A 19,349-nucleotide genomic window follows, 5' to 3' on the forward strand; every position below is an offset into this window, starting at 1 on the left:
GAAGACCAGAACAGATAGAAGACGATCTGGTTGAGCTGAAAATTGAACTGGTAGTATTCTAGTTCACAGCTAGTATTTTTCCCTGCAGGGATGTCTTTCACAGTGTGTAATATTGCTAAAAACTAGTGCTCATACATACATGCATACATAGTACATATGTAGTATTTTACTCGCAATCATTCGGATCGCTCCTGCACTTGGCCGCATTGTGAATACATCGCGGCAAATTCACAGCATCATCAGTCAACGTCCTTCAAATGCAACTTGCCAACTCAGCTTCACTCAGTCCGACCACAGTGAACCAAACTCAACTATGCTGCAACAAACATACATACATACATGCTGCATATGTTTGTCTATACCAAAATGCTTTTTCTGCTGGCGCTTAGCAAAAGTTACCGTCACTTCAGCCATTCATTTTGAACTCCACATAGTTTCTCTGTACAAAGTAATTTTTTTCACATGTACATATGCATTCCAGGTAAACGCGTCCTAAATAACCAAAATGTAATTTTAATAGAAAAATGTCAAAAATTGCGAATAACTAATGCTTACCATTTGCTTGTGCATACACACATACATATGTACGTGTGGCATGGAGCTCAGATAGATGGATAGAAGCCATGAAAACTAACAACTCAATTACCTGGGAAGTTGATGAAAGCATTTGATGATTTTGGCATGAATGACACTAATCCGAACGGTCTTGTGATAACTGTGATATAAATTAAACTTGTTCGCCAAAAATGACAGCTCATTTTGGCAATGCAACCATCCGGTCGTACGAGTAGAAGGTAATTTTCGGTTTCGGTTATGAAATTTGAACTCTACACTCATACCAGCAAACAATTTTTTCTGAAGTTTGAACGGGTTATTTGGTAGCAAAATAATGATGGCTGAGTAAGGACAGCTGGTTATTGGATATTGAAAAAAGGAAGAAAAACACAATTTACAATGATCGCCATTCACTTGGGAGTGGCCAGGACGATTCTTCTGCATATGGTTCAAGCAGCTCACAACTTCCGGGATTAGCCCAAGTATCCTCTGGGAAGCTTCCGAACACCCGTTCGGGAGTGAGCTAACGTGAGAAGGCGAAGCATTCCAGGATAGCTGGTTGAGCGCTGGGTTTGAGACCCGCCACTTAAAAATCCCCCCCAATGAAAAGATTAAAAAAGCCTCGGATTAGAACTACCTATACTGATAACGACCCCTGCAAACGAACTAAGGAATTCGATTTGACGGCATGCGCCTGGAATGTCCGGTCCTTTAATGGGGAAAGCGCCTCTGCCCGGCTGGTTGATGTCCTCGTGAGAGTAAAGGCTGACATCACTGCCATTCAAGAGATGCGATGCCCGGGACAAGGCGAGAAAATCATAGGACCCTGCGACGTCTACTACAGCTGACATGTAAAGGAGCGCAAATTCGGTGTCGGATTTGTTGTGGGAGAGAGACTTCGTCGCCAAGTACCGTCGTTCACTTCGGTGGACGAGCGCACAGTGCGGCCGATTCCCGAAAAGCTGGCCAAAACTCAAAAAATTAAGTAATTGATTCAAAATTTCTTACCCGGGGGTTGTCGGGGTCGCTGATTACGAATTTGATCTTAAAATTTTGAAAATTCACCCCCTTCCACCCCTATTGACCACCCCCTCACGTGAAATAAGGTATATTCAAGAACATAATCAAGATGCATGTAAATGTATATGTTTTCGGGGTCGCAAGGTAGCAGTGGTAGCAGCTGAATCTTGTTTTATTCAGTAACCATTACTTTTTTGAGTAACCTTTAATAGGTTTCAAAGCAGCATATGACGGCGTTGTATTACTATACAGTTTGAAAACTCAAATTTTATAAAAAAAATTGCAAAAAATGTACCTACGTATTGCTGCAGCTAAAAATTTTGTGTCGAGGTATTGATATGTACTAAAGATTTCTCGTATTTTACTAACCTTCCGAAGATGATTCCATTTGGTTTTGTTCAATTTACTCCATTACAAAATCTTTCAAATGTGTACAACTTTCACTATCCATCGACAGTAATACGATGCTCAAACGAAGGCCACGTTGCGACTGAAAATACAGAGGATACTTAGGGTACAGGACGTTGCTATGAACGGTTTTCACTACTCAAGGCATTACTGTAGCCAACCCAAAGACAAACAAACTCTATCTAGAAACTTTTTTTTCGACTTTTGGCCAGCTTTTTGGGAATCGGCCGCACTGTGGAGCGTCTCGCAATATTCCGCTTCAAAGCGCGATTTTTTAACATATCGCTAATTTGCGCCCACGCCCCGATGGGAGAGAAGGACAATGCGACCAAAGATTTCTTCTATGAGCGCCTGGAACATTCCTATGAGCGCTGCACCCACCATAAAATGGTGCTTGCCGACTTTGATTGAAAAATTCAACCTGCACAAAGAAACATCTGGTAACGGACGGAGGCTGATCGACTTCGCCGGGGCCCGAAACATGGAAGTCTGCAGCACCAGATTCTAACATAAAAAGATACCAAGCTAGCTAGCTGTCTTCTGGTCGAAAAACGCGAAACCAGATCGATCATGTTGTGATTGATGGAAGACACGCTTCTAGTGTATTAGATGTATACGTAGGCGAGAACTAATGTACCCTATGATTAGAAAGTATCAGGAATGTTTAATTTAAACGAACCGCGCACGTGGGAACCGCCATCGGATCATTAGTGTCTGCCTGGTAAACCGGAAATGTGGGCAAACAATTCTTGGATTTTGCATGATGATAACTCGTCATCGCACCGAGCCCAAGTTGTGCTGGATTATTTGATGAAACACCAAGTAAATACCATCGTGCAAGCACCGTATTCACCTGATATGACCCCGTGCGACCTTTTTTTGGTTTCCCAAGTTGAAGTTACCACTTCGTGGAAGGAGCTACAGGCCGTCCCTTCGTCTGCCTACCAGGGGTGCATGGAGGACTGGATTAAACATTGGCACATGTGTGCTGCTTTGAAGGAGATACAATAAATTTGCTTAAAATTTAACTCTGTTTTGTTTTATTGAAACATTCCCGATACTTTCAGATCATGAGGTATGTATTAGGCCGGGTTGATTTGTGAGGAGGCAAAAAAATCGCCCATTGCTCTGTGAAATTCATATTCTAGGGATCAAAATAAGAAACTTTGCCGAAGGAACCATACCTCTAAAACGAATTCTGATGTCCCCCAATTTGGGTCGATCTTTTTAGTTTCTTTTCTATAACTCACTTAAATTATATTAATTTTTCCATTTACATATGTTCTGACTAAATAAATTTCTTAAGAGAAAAAATAGGTATTATTATAAATAAATAATAAATATTATTATAAATAAATAATGAGTTTTTCATGTAAAGGCCAAAAATGGTGATATTTTGAAATTGGGGGACATCAGAATTCGTTTTTGAGGTATGTATGTTTAATGGGACATAGGGATTTTCACTGTCTGCCCGTCGCTTAGCCATTAGCAAGTTGTACAGATCGCTAACATATAATATTTTGATTCGTTCTTCTATAGAGTTTCGTCCAACCTAACTCTGGAGCCTCCCAAAAAAATTGCTCTCATATTTCCACTATCAAGATTATGCAGACCATCTTGTACTCTCTCACTCGGGAGGTTTTGCTTACTTGGTTCATGGCCATTTCCCCGCCCAACGACAAAAATCACTCAAGCATTGAGTGTTACAGTCAGAAATTTTACTCAGATTTTAATTCTCGCTTAATGATGTTCATTAAAACTTTAGCGAAGTTGTGTGCACACACACACATATATACATGCTTTGAATAATGGAGCTATACTATATATACCCATGCGCCCCCCGTCTGCAGTTTTGAGTATTTCATGATTTTAGGTTAATCCTCGTCTGGTGTGCACCTAATTTAACATGAAAACCATTTTCATCGCATCAACTAAGTGCAGTCGTTCTCTTTCCGTAAGCTACTCATGCGTGAGTGCCCCCTCTGTTTTCATAAGTCACAGCAAAATTTTTAATGATGATTTTAGAAAATTAACAAACCTGAACATTTGAAGTAAAGTAAAGTAGCTGTGTTTCTACACACACACACTTATGTATATCAAAAATTTTGGTGAAATTCGAAGTTTTAACTACATCTGTATGCGTATACCTACTTACACATATACATTTATAATTATTCTCGACAGATGTTGAGTTTCAATAAATTCACTTTGAAAGCTCATAAAATGTATGCTTCGCAAATCTTATGCTAATACGACGCCCCACTCAGTACTTGGATGTGTTTGGCTATGCACAGAGACGGACAAAATTATTCAAACATAGAATCTCCTGAAACTCGTCTATTTATTTTTCTTTTAGCTGATAAATATTTCACCAATACTATGTTGTGCAGCACAAAACGTGCATCTACCTACGCAAAGAAGTTCGACATCGAAAAGCTGCAATCACAACAGACAGCCAGAAGATTCGCCACTCGACTCTCACTCTTGCTCTCAGAGAGTACTGCCCAACAAACCGGCATTCACGAACAATGGAGCAACATTTCTCGTTCTCTACGTAACTCCGCTGAAGAAGAAATCGGATTCCGGCGAGCCCGAAAAAACAATTGGTACGACGAGGAATGTCATACTGCCGCAGAAAGAAAGGATGCCGCCTATAGAGCCACGCTGCGATCGGGCGCAACGCGAGCCATGTGGGATCGCTACAGAGAGCTGAAAAAGGAAGAGAGACGTATTATCCGAAAGAAGAAACGAGAGGCCGAAATACGTGAGTGCGAAGAGCTTGAGATGCTGGCCAACAGGAACAACGCCCGAAAATTCTACCAGAAAGTTCGGCGGCTTACAGAAGGTTTCAAGACCGGGGCGTTTTCCTGTAAGAACAAAGACGGCGAACTGGTGACTGACATACAGAGCAATCTTAAATTATGGAGGGAACACTTCTCGAACTTATTAAACAGTGACAGCTACGCATGTCACCGAGAAAGTGAAGATCCCGATACCCCAATCGTTGAAGACGGAATTGTCGTTCCGCTGCCCGATCATGACGAGGTGAGAATAGCGATAACGCGGCTAAAGAACAACAAAGCCGCGGGCGCCGACGGACTGCCGGCTGAGCTATTCAAACATGGCGGCGAGGAGCTGGTAACGTGCATGCATCAGCTTCTATGCAAAATATGGTCGGATGAAAGCATGCCTGCCGATTGGAATTTAAGTGTGCTCTGCCCAATCCATAAGAAGGGCGATCCTGCAATTTGCGCCAATTACCACGGGATTAGTCTTCTAAATATCGCCTATAAGGTTCTAGCGAGCGTATTGTGTGAAAGGCTGAAGCCCACCGTCAACCCACTGATTGGACCTTATCAGTGTGGCTTCAGACCTGGAAAGTCTACCATCGACCAAATATTCTCAATACGCCAAATCTTGGAAAGACCCATGAAAGGAGAATCGACACACACCATCTTTTCGTCAACTTCAAAGCTGCATTCGACAGTACGGAAAGGAGTTCCCTGTATGCCGCGATGTCTGAATTTGGTATCCCCGCAAAACTAATACGGCTATGTAAGATGACGTTGCTCAACACCAGCAGCGCCGTCAGAATTGGGAAGGACCTCTCCGAGCCATTTGATACCAAACGAGGTTTCAGACAGGGTGACTCGCTGTCGTGTGACTTCTTTAACCTGATGTTGGAGAGCATCGTACGAGCCGCAGAACTTAATCGCTCAGGCACAATTTTTTATAAGAGCGTACAATTGCTGGCGTATGCCGATGATATTGACATCATCGACCTTAACAACCGCGCTGTTAGTTCTGCCTTCTCCAAACTGGACAAAGAGGCAAAGCGAATGGGTTTGGTGGTGAACGAGGACAAAACGAAGTACCTCCTGTCTTCAAACAAACAGTCGGCGCACTCGCGTATCGGCACCCACGTCACTGTAGACAGTTATAATTTCGAGGTTATAAAAGACTTCGTCTATTTAGGAACCAGCATTAACACCGATAACAATGTCAGCCTTGAAATCCAACGTAGAATCTCTCTTGCCAACAAGTGCTACTTTGGACTAAGTAGGCAACTGAGCAGTAAAGTCCTCTCTCGACGAACAAAACTAACACTCTACAAGACTCTCATCATGCCCGTCGATGGACGACGATGGAACGATGAGCTTTACGGCGACATAGACATAGCGCAGCGAATAAAGATCCAGCGGCTACGTTGGATGGGTCATGTCGTCCGAATGGATACAAACGCTCCGGCTTTGAAAGTATTCGATGCGGTACCAGCTGGTGGTAGCAGAGGAAGAGGGCGGCCTCCTCTGCGTTGGAAAGATCAGGTGGAGAAGGACTTGGCTTCACTTGATGTGTCCAACTGGCGCCGGTTAGCACGAGAAAGAAACGACTGGCGCGCTTTGCTAAACTCGGCCAAAATCGCGTAAGCGGTTATAGCGCCAATTAAGAAGAAGAAGAATACTATGTTAGTGCAAAATATTTACTTGTAGTTTTAGCACATATCAAGAAAAACAAAAACAATAATGTTCACGTACAATCAGGTTCAAAGATGTTAAATAAAATCTAAATCAGGCTAGGTTAAATTATTGTATATATACCCTATGATCATAAAGTACCGGGAATGTTTAATTTAAACGAACCGCGCATGTGCGGTCCATATTTTTGTTCTTATGTTGGTAGGACTGTAAGACACGAAAATGGCCGAAAACGTGCGCAACCAATTGCTGGATTTTGCATGATGATAACGCGCCATCACACCGATTCCAAATTGTGCTGGATTATTTGACTAAACATCAAGTAAATACCATCGTGCAAGCACCGTATTCACCCGATATGGCAACCTGCGACTTCTTTTTCTTTCCCAAGTTGAAGTTACCACTTCGTGGAAGGAGATTTCAGTCGATAGATGAAATCAAAGAGTATGCGACGAAGGAGCTGAAGGCACTTCGTCTGCCTACCAGGGGTGGATGGAGGACTGGGTTAAACGTTGGCACATGTGTGTTGCTTCAGACGGGTCATATTTTGAAGGAGATAACATATATTTGCCTGAAATTTGACTCTGTTTTGTTTTATTTAAACATTCCCGGTACTTTCAGATCATACGGTATATATATATACCGCGGGACTAAAATTTCGCTCTAGTTATTTTTTTCATGAGTTGGCAGCACTGTTAATAACTCTCATGTGAATGTCATTATCAGTAATATATTTACGCTTGTGTTTACCAAACGACCAAGAGCGCATTTTTCGATTTTTACAATGTCTGATTTGATTGAGCAGAGAAGTGCCATCAAATTTTGTTTGTGGAATGAAATTTCGGTTGCGGAAACGTTTAGCATGTTGCAGAAGGCATTTGGTGATTCGACCATGTCGCAGAAAAATGTTTATAAGTGGTACAAAGACTTCAAAGAGGGTCGAGAACGTGTTGATGACTTGGAGCGCTCCGGACGACCATCGACGTCAACAGATGACCAACACGTCAATAAAGTGAAGGAATTAGTGCTCAAAAATCGTCGGTTGACTGTTAAAGACCTTACTGATATGATCGGAATATCAGAAGGATCTGTGAAAACCATTTTGAAAGACCATTTGGGCCTACGAAAAGTCAAATCTTGTTTAGTACCGAAAACTCTAAATTTCTTGGAAAAAAGTCGTCGCGTTGATGTGTGTGAAACAATGCTTTCAGACTATCAGGACAAGCTCAAATGCATCATTACGGGAGATGAGACTTGGATTTATGCTTACGACCCTGAAACAACCGACCAATCAAGCGAATATCGTGCTAAAGGCGAGCCCAGGCCGAAAAGAGCACGTCAAAGTCGTTCAAAAATAAAGGTCATGATGACAGTTTTTTTCGATTTTCGTGGTGTGGTGCACTATGAATTCCTCCCACCTGGCCAAACTGTTAATAAGGAATATTATTTGAGCGTTATGCGTCGTTTACGTGAAGCAATTCGTCTAAAAAGACCAGAATTATGGGCCAACAACTCTTGGTTTTTGCATCACGATAATGCACCGTCTCACACTGCACTCGTTCTTCGAGACCATTTCGCCAAAAATTCCACGCATATCGTTCCGCAACCACCGTATTCGCCTGATTTGGCTCCGTGTGACTTCTGGTTATTCCCAAAACTCAAGAGACCTCTCCGGGGAACGTGTTTCGAGTTGATTGAGGAGATAAAAGCTGAATCGAATAAGGTGCTGAGCCATCACCGGAAATGGACTATTTGGCATGTTTCGGGGATTGGAAAAATCGTTGTCATAAGTGTATTTTATCTAGAGAGGATTATTTTGAAGGGGATGAAATTGATTTACAAGAATAATTATAGATTTTTCATTTTACAACCAAATTCACCTTACTTTTTGCCCACAGTAGTATGTATACATGTTGAAGCTTACAAAATTTATTGTGTGTTTGAGCGAGCTCCTCCTCCTATTTGTGGTGTGCGTTTTGCCTACTTCACAAATTGGAGGCAGATCGTTTTCCAAGAGGAAGCTTTTTCATGGCAGAAAAACACTCGTAGTTTTGCCATTGCCTGCCGAGGGGTGATTGAAATTAGGAAACAAAATTTCTGTCATTTCAGGTGTCATACCAGAGGTATCGACCCCCGTTAAAAAAAGAACAAATTCATCCATTGTGATACCAGATATCATTGTCATATACAGAGGAAAATAGGGGGAGCTGAACTGGGCAGGGGGAAAAAGAAGAGGGAAGATCACGCCCAAACGGTGGCTAATTACAACTGCAAGCCAAGCCGCGATCAAAGCTCTGACGACGCCATGGTGCAGAACAAAATTAGTAAACTCCTGTAAGGAGCAGATTAAATCTCTTGGGTGTGCAGTAACATTTCTCCGATCTGAGTTCTAGGACATAGGAACATAGAGGGAAATGAAATTGCTACTGAGCTTGCCAGGAAGGGGACTGAATTGGACTCAAGAGCCTCCTACCCGATCATCGGCATCCCCCTGACAGTTGTTAAAGGTGAATTGCACAAATTATTTCTCAGAAAAGCGCAGAAGAAAGGAAGCTCCATTTCTTCACGTGCTATTTCGAAAACCCTTTGTCCCGACTACAATATACGGAGGACTCACAAAATCCTAGGGACTCCATAGGCTGTGAATAGAAATATTTGTATAGGAGTACTTTGAAAGTCCTGGAGACTCCATTAGCTGTCAATATAAATATTTATATAGGAGTACGTATTAAGCCACGTGCAAAGTCGCGAGATCGTTCTTGGCTCATGTAGATCGGGAGCGCTCGAAAGAACTTCTAAGACTAACAAAGTAGCAGCTCTCGAATTAGGTAGGAATCCTTACCGGACATTGTCCGTTAGGTGCGGTGAGACTTACGATTGTTTCAAGTCCTTTCTGCAGACGATATCTGAAGAACGAGGTGAAATCATATCAGCGCCTTTTCCTCAGCTGACCTTCTCTCGTCGGGCAAATGTTTTGGACATCTCACTCTTTCGCTACACCTGCGAATATTGCGGGTTTAAACATCGCACACCTGGTGAAATTTAACAATACGAACGTAATTAACCTCTGTGGGTCGTCATCCTCTAATCCAAAGTCCCTTCTTCCTTTTTTCACCTGTCTGGTTCTTCGGCTTTACCAATCCTCCCCTCCACTACGAACGAATTTTGATTATTTATTCAAAGGGGTGCCTCGCAATGGGGCTAATATAACCTAAGGTATTGAGCAACCACTTAATTTATCTAACATCGTGACCTTTTGAAGTCGTCGGGGTATAAAAGTCCAAGAAAGATGGTTTGAAACTCCAATCAATATTGATTTCGCATAATAAATTATAGTTACTGCAAAATATACGATCTGAATTTTGTTATAGACATATTGACAATTCCTTTTAGGGATTTACGCTTACTTCAGTTGAAACCTAAATGTCAACTATATAATTGTTGTTGCGTACAGTTCTCTCCTTGAACATTTAATAAGGAATTTCTATCTTTTCAGCAGTATTTCTTAGCACAATGCGATCTCACACGGTGACGGCAAGGCGCCATCACCATTGTCTGTTTCTGCTCTTACTACTCACACAAGCGTTCCTATTCACCACCGCGCTACCCGCATCATCCAATACACTTGCGTCACAAAGTGGCAGTATAAGCTCCAGTAGTAATAATAATAATAACAACAACAACAATGTAAGTGGTATCAATGCAGGCAGCAATAGTAATAGCAACAGCAACAACAACTACAACAATGCCATTGGGAATCCCAATACTAGCTTAAATAGCGGCAACAATGCTCTGAACAACGTCAACGTCAGCAGCAACTCTGTGAGCAGCAGCAGTGGTGGTGTGGGCATAAATTCAGGTAGCAACAATATTGATTTACTCAATATAGGCGGTTCAAATGCGGGCGGCGTTAGTGTGGCCGGCAGTAGCGCCAACAGCAGCAATATTATCGTATTGCCAAGAGAGAAGCTGTACGAAAAGTGCACTGGCCCTGGCGATCCGGGTCCTTGCAAGCAATACATTTACAAATGGCGGTACGAGCCACTCTCCAATGAGTGCACCACCTTCATTTGGGGTGGCTGTGATGGCAATTCGCAGAACCGTTTCAACACTGAGGCCGAGTGCTTGTATCATTGTATAGGCGGTCCACGTAAGTAACCATACGAGCACTAACATATAATGGGGAATATTTTCAAACGTAAACGGCTTCTTTTTTTTTTTTTGCAGATACACTGCCACCTTTCCTACGCTCCACCACCAGCGAGCCCAGTACCACCGAATCGGCGGTGCAGTTGTCGGCCAACACGGTGGGGCCCCTTTACGGAGGTGATAGCTCAGATTCCAACCCCATGCCGTTCGAGCAACGCGGTCCCGAACTAACATTTGCCGAAACGGGTAAAGAGAAAACATTCGTCTTTGCCAAAAATAACACATTCATCCAAATGGACGGTGATATTATACAAACATTTCAATTAAGGTAAATAAAATTTGGATATTTATTTTACACATTTCTGGCAACATTTAATTTGACCGCACTTTTTGTAAATTATTATTTGAATATTTATTCACTTTCTTCGTATAAATTTTAGTATTATAAAGTACATATGTATGTATATAAGGAGTACTCATATAAGGAATCCCTTGTGAGGCGATAATTTATGACACGTTGCGATTGGAAATTACCATAATTTCGAAATGGTCTTAAGTACAACTGGAAATGAAAATAAAGACAGATTTTAACGTAAAATCAGTGTTCACACGCGGTCCATTAATAGAAAACAAGTGATTCACAAGGAGTATTACCAGACATACTTTTATAATTCAAGCGGATGTAATTTAAAATAATCATGAGCCGAAGGTACTTAGGTAAAACTGTCGCTGCACCTGCCTCTTTGTGTGATTGCCGACTGAGGTAGTCGGACTGTAAGTTAGATTGAAGCTCCAGAGACTCATATGTTATATCTTAAGAAATGTTGAGTTCATCTTCATGGTTACTGATCGATGCACATCCGCACTTCGACCGACCGGGACAATTTCCATACATATCCCATGAAGGGAAGAGTTGCAGCATTCGAAGGCGTGCCTAACAAACGGATAACTCAAAGTCGGACGGTCAGGTAGTTAGAGAAGCATGGGGCTCGTAATCAAACTAAAATTCAGGATTCCAGATCACTTTAGTGCTTCCCAGGCGTAGGTAACCGCAATCAATTGATTCCTCACTTATCTAACTAAAGTTAGGGAGATAAACATTTACTCCTTCGGCCAGCGGCAGCGCCCTGGGCTCTGGGCCCATTATTTATGCACTCGAAACTAGTCGCGGAGTGCCGGACTTTTTTCTTGACCGCATCTGAGTACGTTGATTTATTCTTATTTAGATTCCTGGGCGCAAAAATATTGCAGGAAACTGCTGGGTGGATGAGCTAGCTAGATAAGATATCCTCGAGCTGGTTTCCCCGCGAAATTAATGAATTAGAGTTATCTTAAAAGTATGTGGTGTGCGCCATAGAGTCTGGTGAACCTTTACACGGATGACTCAAAGTTGGAAAAACACTAAAAAGACTAAATGGAGGTTCGTCATTGCCTGCCGAGGCACGTCCGCTGTTAGAAACGACTTGTGGTGCTTCATATCTGAAGATTCAAACACCGGCACTTCCGAATGATAATCACGCACCAACCCATTCCGCTACGACGACGAAAATGAATACTCGTAAATAAGTATTCCTTTAAAAATCTATGGTTTAGTTCTGATTGGGTGGGCTTCACGTCAACTCAGCGAGAGCTGGGTAAATGCATTTCATACACCCCTGCTATTTTTCGTATGTCTCCAACGACGGCTAACCACTACAAATTGGGTACCTGCGGCCTGTAACGTGAGTCACTAATTTTTGCTAACTTACCTTCGAGAAACAAGCAGGACAAAAACAAACCAAATGTGCTATCGACTTCAAGCTGCGACTGGGATTAAAGGAAGGCGTCACGACGTGTCACGTAGAAAATTACTTGTTTTACACATTTCAGCTTGTCGCTATCTATCAGTTAAGTAATTTTGTTCGCAAATTTAATAAAATGTTTTACCAGCTTCAGGTTACAACCATTCGACGGGAGCATCAATTATGTGATCCAATGAATCGTTTAATATTTTGGTATTTATAGCTGGTTTTAATATAAATTTCTTAGAAATTAATTTTGGAAATTCCAAATGAGAATTCAGAACATAAACAATAATTACTCACAGCTATTCTTTTAATTAGTTGCATACTAGTACATACATATGCACGTGGGTGTTTAAGTCTATATTATTATAAATTGTGAATGGCGCTTGTAGTGATGGGAGAGGCCGAGATGCTTAAGTCGATTGTCTCGATTGTTCAAGCATCTCGATGATTATCGATGCTCTATCTTGTGGACGAATTTGCGACGAATTGCCAGACATGTTTAGGATTAAGTAAATTGTCATATTACCTAACACTCGACCAAAACATCTCGGTTTCTAGCCAGCGATTGCAAAAAAATATTATATATGGCTCTCTCTTGCTGTCTTTAGCAACAATCGGCCAAAAAATCTTTGTTTAGCTTGTGGCCCATGGCAACTTTATTTGTGCATGCAATCATTTTTTATAAAGAAAAATGGGATCATTGCAATTATTGCATACAATAATGGATAAGAAATAAAAATGCAGTGTTTGCCGGGCTCATTTTCTAAGTTTGACCACAACTGAGCCTCTGACAGCACTACACTATATCTCTTTTCAATTATGACCCTTGATGGCATGGAGTCAAAGGGCATGGAGAGAATCGTTTGATCGAAGTCCATGCCTTCTCTGTTTCCCAATGCCGGACAGGGGCCGTACCAGTTCCCATTGTGTTTCAACCTGCAGATGGCCTTCAAGGCCTCTCCTTGGATGAAAGCATCAAGTGGTGGTAAACCAATCAGAGCATCTAATGCCGGGCCTGAAATAATCGGAAATGCTCCGGTGCAACAGGTGCACACAGTCCGTTGTAGTCTCGATAAGGTCCTCCTGACTCTCACGAGAGAAAGTCTACTCATCCAGACCACTGATGTATAGGTGATAATAGGTCTTATCATAGCCGTGTAAGTCCATAGGACCTTGCTAGGAGAAGGACCCCACGTTTTCCCAAAGACACCTTTGCACTGCTAGAAAGCTGTCAGTGCTTTCGAGGATTACTCCAAGATATTTAATTTCCCTGGATAACTGAATTGTGACTCCTTTTAGCTTAGGCAGAACGAGTCCATCAAGCTTCTTCCTTCTGGTGAAGAGGACAATACCAGACTTGGTGGGATTTGCCCATTCACACAGCACCATGTGTCAATCAGATCCAGAGTTTGCTGCACTTTCCTGCAGATGTTCATAAGCGAAGGGCCTGTTACTAAACAGACAACATTGTCCGCATATGCTTGTGCGTAGAATCGTTTAAGGTGGGGAGTAGAGGATCGATTACCATGAACCAGAGCAATGGAGACAGCACACCGCCTTAGGGGCAGCCTCTATTGACCCCGGACGACACCAGCAGATACTCCTCCGCCCGCACCGTGACGATTCTTTGGGCCAGCATCGAACGAATCCAATTCACTAGCACCCGGTCTACGCCGTGCCTACTAGCAGAGCTACTCATACTGTCAAAAGCGGCATTATCAAACGCCCCATCTATGTCTAACCTAGCAACAAGGTTTTGCAGTGCCGACTCGCAGGATTTTTCACTTTGATAGGCATGCTGAAATGGAGACAGAAGGTGAGCCTTCAGCGATTTCTGACGTATGCGCAATTCCACCAGTCGTTCGAGACTTTTCAGCATGAAAGAAGTTATGCTGATGGGCCTAAAGCTTTTGGGGCTGGTGTAGTCGTCCCTTCCAACCTTTGGGATGAAGGCAACCTTCACCATCCTCCATGAGCGTAGTATGTAGGCCAGTGCCAGGCATGCAGAGAAGATTTTCTTCAAGGCTACTGTCCTGGACTCTGCGCCTTCATTCAGCATGGCGGCCATCTGGTCCGGGCGACTTGTAACCGCCAAAAGATTTGATGGCAAATCGAATGGCGGTCTCATGCACCACAGATCTAGCAACGTACCAGTCATGCCGAGAAGGTGTAGCAGCTCTGACAACCGCCTCTATCAGTAAGGGCTGTTGTCGGCTGTATAAAGAGTAATTAAACACTAAAACGGTATTTTCAGAAATTTTTCCTTAGTCCTTATACACGGCCATTATCTCATTTAGCATAAATTATAAAATATAAAAGTCAGTCGACTCAAAACAACCCAAAATTATGTATATCGATTGTTGGGCAGCGAGTCGATTGTTGATTCGATGGTACTTTCATAACTATAGCGATTCATCGATTATTTAAACATCTCAGACTCGCCCAGCACTAAGCTCTTGTGGGTATCAGGGCGGCTACTAGCTGTAGGCTGCAACTTCAAATGACAGTTCAAGCAGCTTTCAACAGCATTCATAATAAATGAATAATTACAGAATGAGCTTCTTGATTGTTTGCCTTGCTTGATGGCTGCAGTTGCTCTGTAATTTTCCCCCGCACACAACACATTCGAAGTCAAGCAGGCAGTCAGCATATGTTTACACAACTAATAACCAAACCTGCCTGCTACTACTACATATGTTCATGTGTCCATATGTACTTACATATATCGATTGGAATGGGTTCATACTCGTACAAGAACCAGACCTATACCAAATACTAACAAACGTTACTTTAACTGATGTAAAATAGATGAAGAGAAGAGCACTTGATGTTGGGCTTTAATATTAATACCGTGGCTTAATACCAGCCTGACGTTTTAAACGACAGATAAGTAAAGTTTGTTCTTCTCTGCTCGCTTTGCGAGGTGATTACTATGGTATGTCTTAAAGTGTTAACCCATTCGAGACCATCAAGAAGACGCCTACTTTTGAAGAACATTTTACTTGAAAAGAACAAAAAAATTATAAAATGTGTGAATAGATCGAGAGTTGGTTACTCATATTTTGATTGCGAAAAAAAAAACTTTTATATAATTATAAGTACAAGATTTCAGAAGTTTAATGAAAGCATCAAAGGTCGAAGGTACATTTTTATCTTTTTTAATTCAATTTCTATAAGGAGTGATTTTCTTTTAGAGCAATAATAGCAATGTGGTATAGACGTCGGTATTTAAAAGAAAGCGAAGTGGAAATTTGTTTATTTCAATATGACATACTTGATTTTAGTGACGATGATAGAGTCCTAGACTTGTCAATATATACATATTTTTTTCCGGGATGACGCCCCGGAAGAGGAAACTCTCATGAGTACTGCTATACCGGCATAGTAATATGCACGACTTGTAGCCTCACAGCTACACCTACCTACTACGTAACACCTCCCACTATCTACCACTCTCCCCGCGGAACTGTCTAAAAAGGAATTACCTCACGGGGCTGGTTAGCTCATAGCCTGCTAGTTATTTCGTCTACGAACCTTTGCTCGTCTTAGATCATTGTGTATATATTTTGCATATTCGCAGATTCGCTTCCAGTTATCACTCGATTTTAGCATAAAATCTATAATATTTTCTCCGTTTGATATACCACAGGTTTCGGGAGCATAGCGTAGGCATTGGAACAAGACGTGATCAGCATCTTCTTCCCTATCCGTTCAAATTGGTCAGTTTGGGGAACTGTCATGGTCAAATTTATGGAGGTATTTTCGATATACTCCGAGCCCTGCAAGGCATGGGGTTAGGTGGAAGTTTGTTTCCCCATAGTTCCTTTCTAACCACAAAGTAAGAATGGGTATTAGCCCATGCATCCATCTACCTTTCGATGATTTGTTCAACCGGTCCTGCCAGTGGGCGATCGAACGACGCCTTGCTTCTTCTGCAATAGTTTTACGACTTGTTCTACCGTCGTGTTCAGATAGCCTTACTCTCTGCACTCTCTGCATTTCCTTCGCCAAAATGTCTACGGGGACTAGTCCTGCTATAACGAAGAAAGCATCGCCCGAAATTGTGCGGAAACCGCAGACAGTCCGCAAAGCGCTTAGCCGATAGACGACTGTCAGTTTTTTTGAGAAGCTATTTTAGTTCAGTGCAGCAGCCCAGCTCTTCATCAGATGAATCCATTACCGTGTACAGTTATTTTATAAACACAAATGAACAACAAAATTAAATGACATAAGAGCAAAACACATGGAATAAACAGAATTTCAGCGCTGATTCTCGCAATCACTGTGTTATATACAAATTTTCTTCTCGCATGAAAATAAGCGTCAATAAGCTCGGCTCGGCTCCGCTCGGCATCAGCGCTCACTCTGTTCGCACCCTCAGCCCTTGCTGTGACTAAGTCCGCCTTTGTTTGGCATTATTCGCGGCAGACAGGACTGCACACTCGATGCCTTCTTCGGCTATTGTTTTAAATTTTTAATAATATAGATAAAGAAGAAAAAAGGAAATAATTATATTATACTAAGTTTACTAGATGCTAGCTACAAGATTATAATATATTATACCTATACTTGAGAAAAGATGAAGATAGTACAATCGAGGGCATGTGGATGTAACCACTACTATACCAGATAACTTAGAAGCTTATGAATTTAATTTTTAATTTACAGCAAGAAACGAATTGGTGTATGATACTAATATTATAGTCCGTTGTCTGCTTCAGAAGTTCAGATGGTTTGATATTTGTAAACACCGATGATCTAATATTTTGGATTCCTGAACATAATCCATGAAGTGAGATACGGTGAACTCGCAGAATCCACAAATCGGGCACGGTGGCTCCGGGGAACCATTTAGCAAATACGAGTGGGTTGAAATTGTGTGGCCAATTCTCAAACGAACAAGGGTCTTAATATTCTGCCGGAATATGATGAATTTGACGGGTATTGGTTTTTCGATCTCGAGAAATTGAAGGATTTGTAGTGATGTTGGTACTGGTTCCATTTGTTCAGGGAACTTTCATAATTGGTACGCCTTACCAGTTTTTTATATCTTCTGGAAGATTTGTATTCGAACATGTACAATGGCTTTTTGGTTGCCTCCTTAGCTCTACTATTGGCCTGTTCGTTACCTTTCATGCCACTGTGACCCGGAACCCACATAGTAAGTTTGATTGAACCTTTTTGTTGTGTGAGCAAGTTGCGCATTTTTGTGATTACTGGAGAGTTATTAGCTGGGTTCAGAATAGCCTGGATTGTTGATTTGCTGTCACTGCATATTATATATTGATGGTTTTTTTGGGAAGCGAAGTGTAACGCTTCAAGTAACGCAGCAGCTTCGGCTGTGAAAATTGAGCAGTAACTTGGTAAAACTCCAACGGTTATAGTGGTACCTATTTCGTTTGTTACGGCAAATGAAGTACAGGTATCGGTTTTAGATCCGCCAGTAAATTACAGGCCCCAGTCTGATTTCAAAGGAGAAACAGTTTCAAGATATAATTGCTTGAATTCATTCATGCTTGATGCAGTAAATTGACTTTTTAGATCTGCATAAATTCGGTGCGCACCAACCACAGAGAACTTACTGCATGAATTCGAAGAGTAAAATCGACGTTGCTAAAATGCAGCTAACGGTATATTTCCAGATGATAGAAATAAACAAACCCAAACAAGCCCTTAAAATATTTTATGGGATGACTCACATCCTAGTGTGTCTCTCGAAGTTCAATAGAAGCACAAAGAGTTTTTGGAGAAAAAAATAATCTAAAAATTCGGATTGTTTTTTGTTGTAAGTCCGCTGGACTCCCACGTGTTCAGAACTAATAGAAACACAATTAAGGGTTTTCTTCATCTTTCACTTCAATGCTTTGTTTAAATTTGTGTTTAACATTTTTTAATATTTTTTCTCGATTTCATACCCATCGAACAATAATAAGAGATACAGTTTTATAAAATCTTTAACATTTTAAGCTATCTCCATGATTTTTCTAACGAAATTAAATGAGATTGTATTTTCACTTTCGAAATGCAAGTAGTGGCTAATAGTAGCTAATAATATTTTATGAAGCATAGTGAAGATGAGCCAAAATTCAATTTTATTTCTGCATATTACTACTATATATATTTTATATGTAGCAGTAAAATTTTAAATAAAGCTTAGAAATAAGCATAAACCAAATTTTCAAGTAAAATTTTCTGTTTTTTTTATTATAACTAAGACAATTTATTTTTAAAGCCGTAATATTACTTTTATAATATTGTTTTTTTTTCAGACTTTGCCGTGAGATCTCATTTCAATTTCGAACACGTCTGCCGCACGGCCTGCTCGTCTATCATAATGTAAAAAATCCCGATCGCATTAATCTGGATCCCTACGCACTGTATGTAATTGTGGAGAAGGGACAACTGAAGGTCGTACATGTTTTTGGAAAGCATTCGACAAGTGTTACAGTGGGCGAAGGCCTCAATCGCGATGAGTGGCACAGTGTAATGGTAAGGCGAACTCGTTCTTTACTGTGGCTTCTGATTGTAACTTTTTTGTCCGCTTTTTACATATCTTAATTTAAATTCACGTATATATGTTTATCTAAAATACTTGTATATTATATTCTTGCATTTTTCTCCAAACAAAATGTCTTTCTATGATTCCTCTGAGTTTGATAACTGGATTGCTAAATAAAACTCACAAACTATTGGCAACACAACTTGCCTGGCTTATTTAATTTCAATGCTTGATCACTTTGCATTAAGTTTACAAGTTCAATTTTTTTAATTTTTTGTTTTTATGTTTTTCAAAAAAATTGTTCACATTTTTTAAATAAAAAAAAACTTAATAATTTTTTTAATTAAAAAACATTTTTTTTTGTTTTAAGTAAAAAAAAGTTTATTATTTATTACTGTTTTTATTATTTTGTTTTTAGTTAAAAAATAAAAACAATTTTTGTAAATAATAATTTTT

The 19,349-nt window shown here is 40.9% G+C and overlaps 1 protein-coding gene across 8 annotated transcripts in view; it reads left to right on the plus strand.

The window, feature by feature from the left end:
* LOC128861372 (axotactin) overlaps positions 1 to 19,349 on the plus strand; it is a 229,353-nt gene that overhangs the window by 63,294 nt on the left and 146,710 nt on the right. For 6 of the 8 annotated variants that reach the window (XM_054099476.1, XM_054099478.1, XM_054099480.1 and 3 more), the window contains 3 exons: positions 9,958 to 10,608; positions 10,686 to 10,935; positions 18,664 to 18,883. In XM_054099476.1, the coding sequence (XP_053955451.1) occupies positions 9,972 to 10,608; positions 10,686 to 10,935; positions 18,664 to 18,883 (1,107 nt within the window). In that variant the 5' untranslated portion in view covers positions 9,958 to 9,971. Of the gene's footprint in view, positions 1 to 9,954; positions 10,609 to 10,685; positions 10,936 to 18,663; positions 18,884 to 19,349 lie in introns of all 8 variants that reach the window. The other 2 variants (XM_054099477.1, XM_054099479.1) reach the window with 1 other exon arrangement.

The sequence above is a fragment of the Anastrepha ludens genome, chromosome 4 (genome assembly GCF_028408465.1).
Source record: "Anastrepha ludens isolate Willacy chromosome 4, idAnaLude1.1, whole genome shotgun sequence".
Taxonomy (NCBI): Eukaryota; Metazoa; Arthropoda; class Insecta; order Diptera; family Tephritidae; genus Anastrepha; species Anastrepha ludens.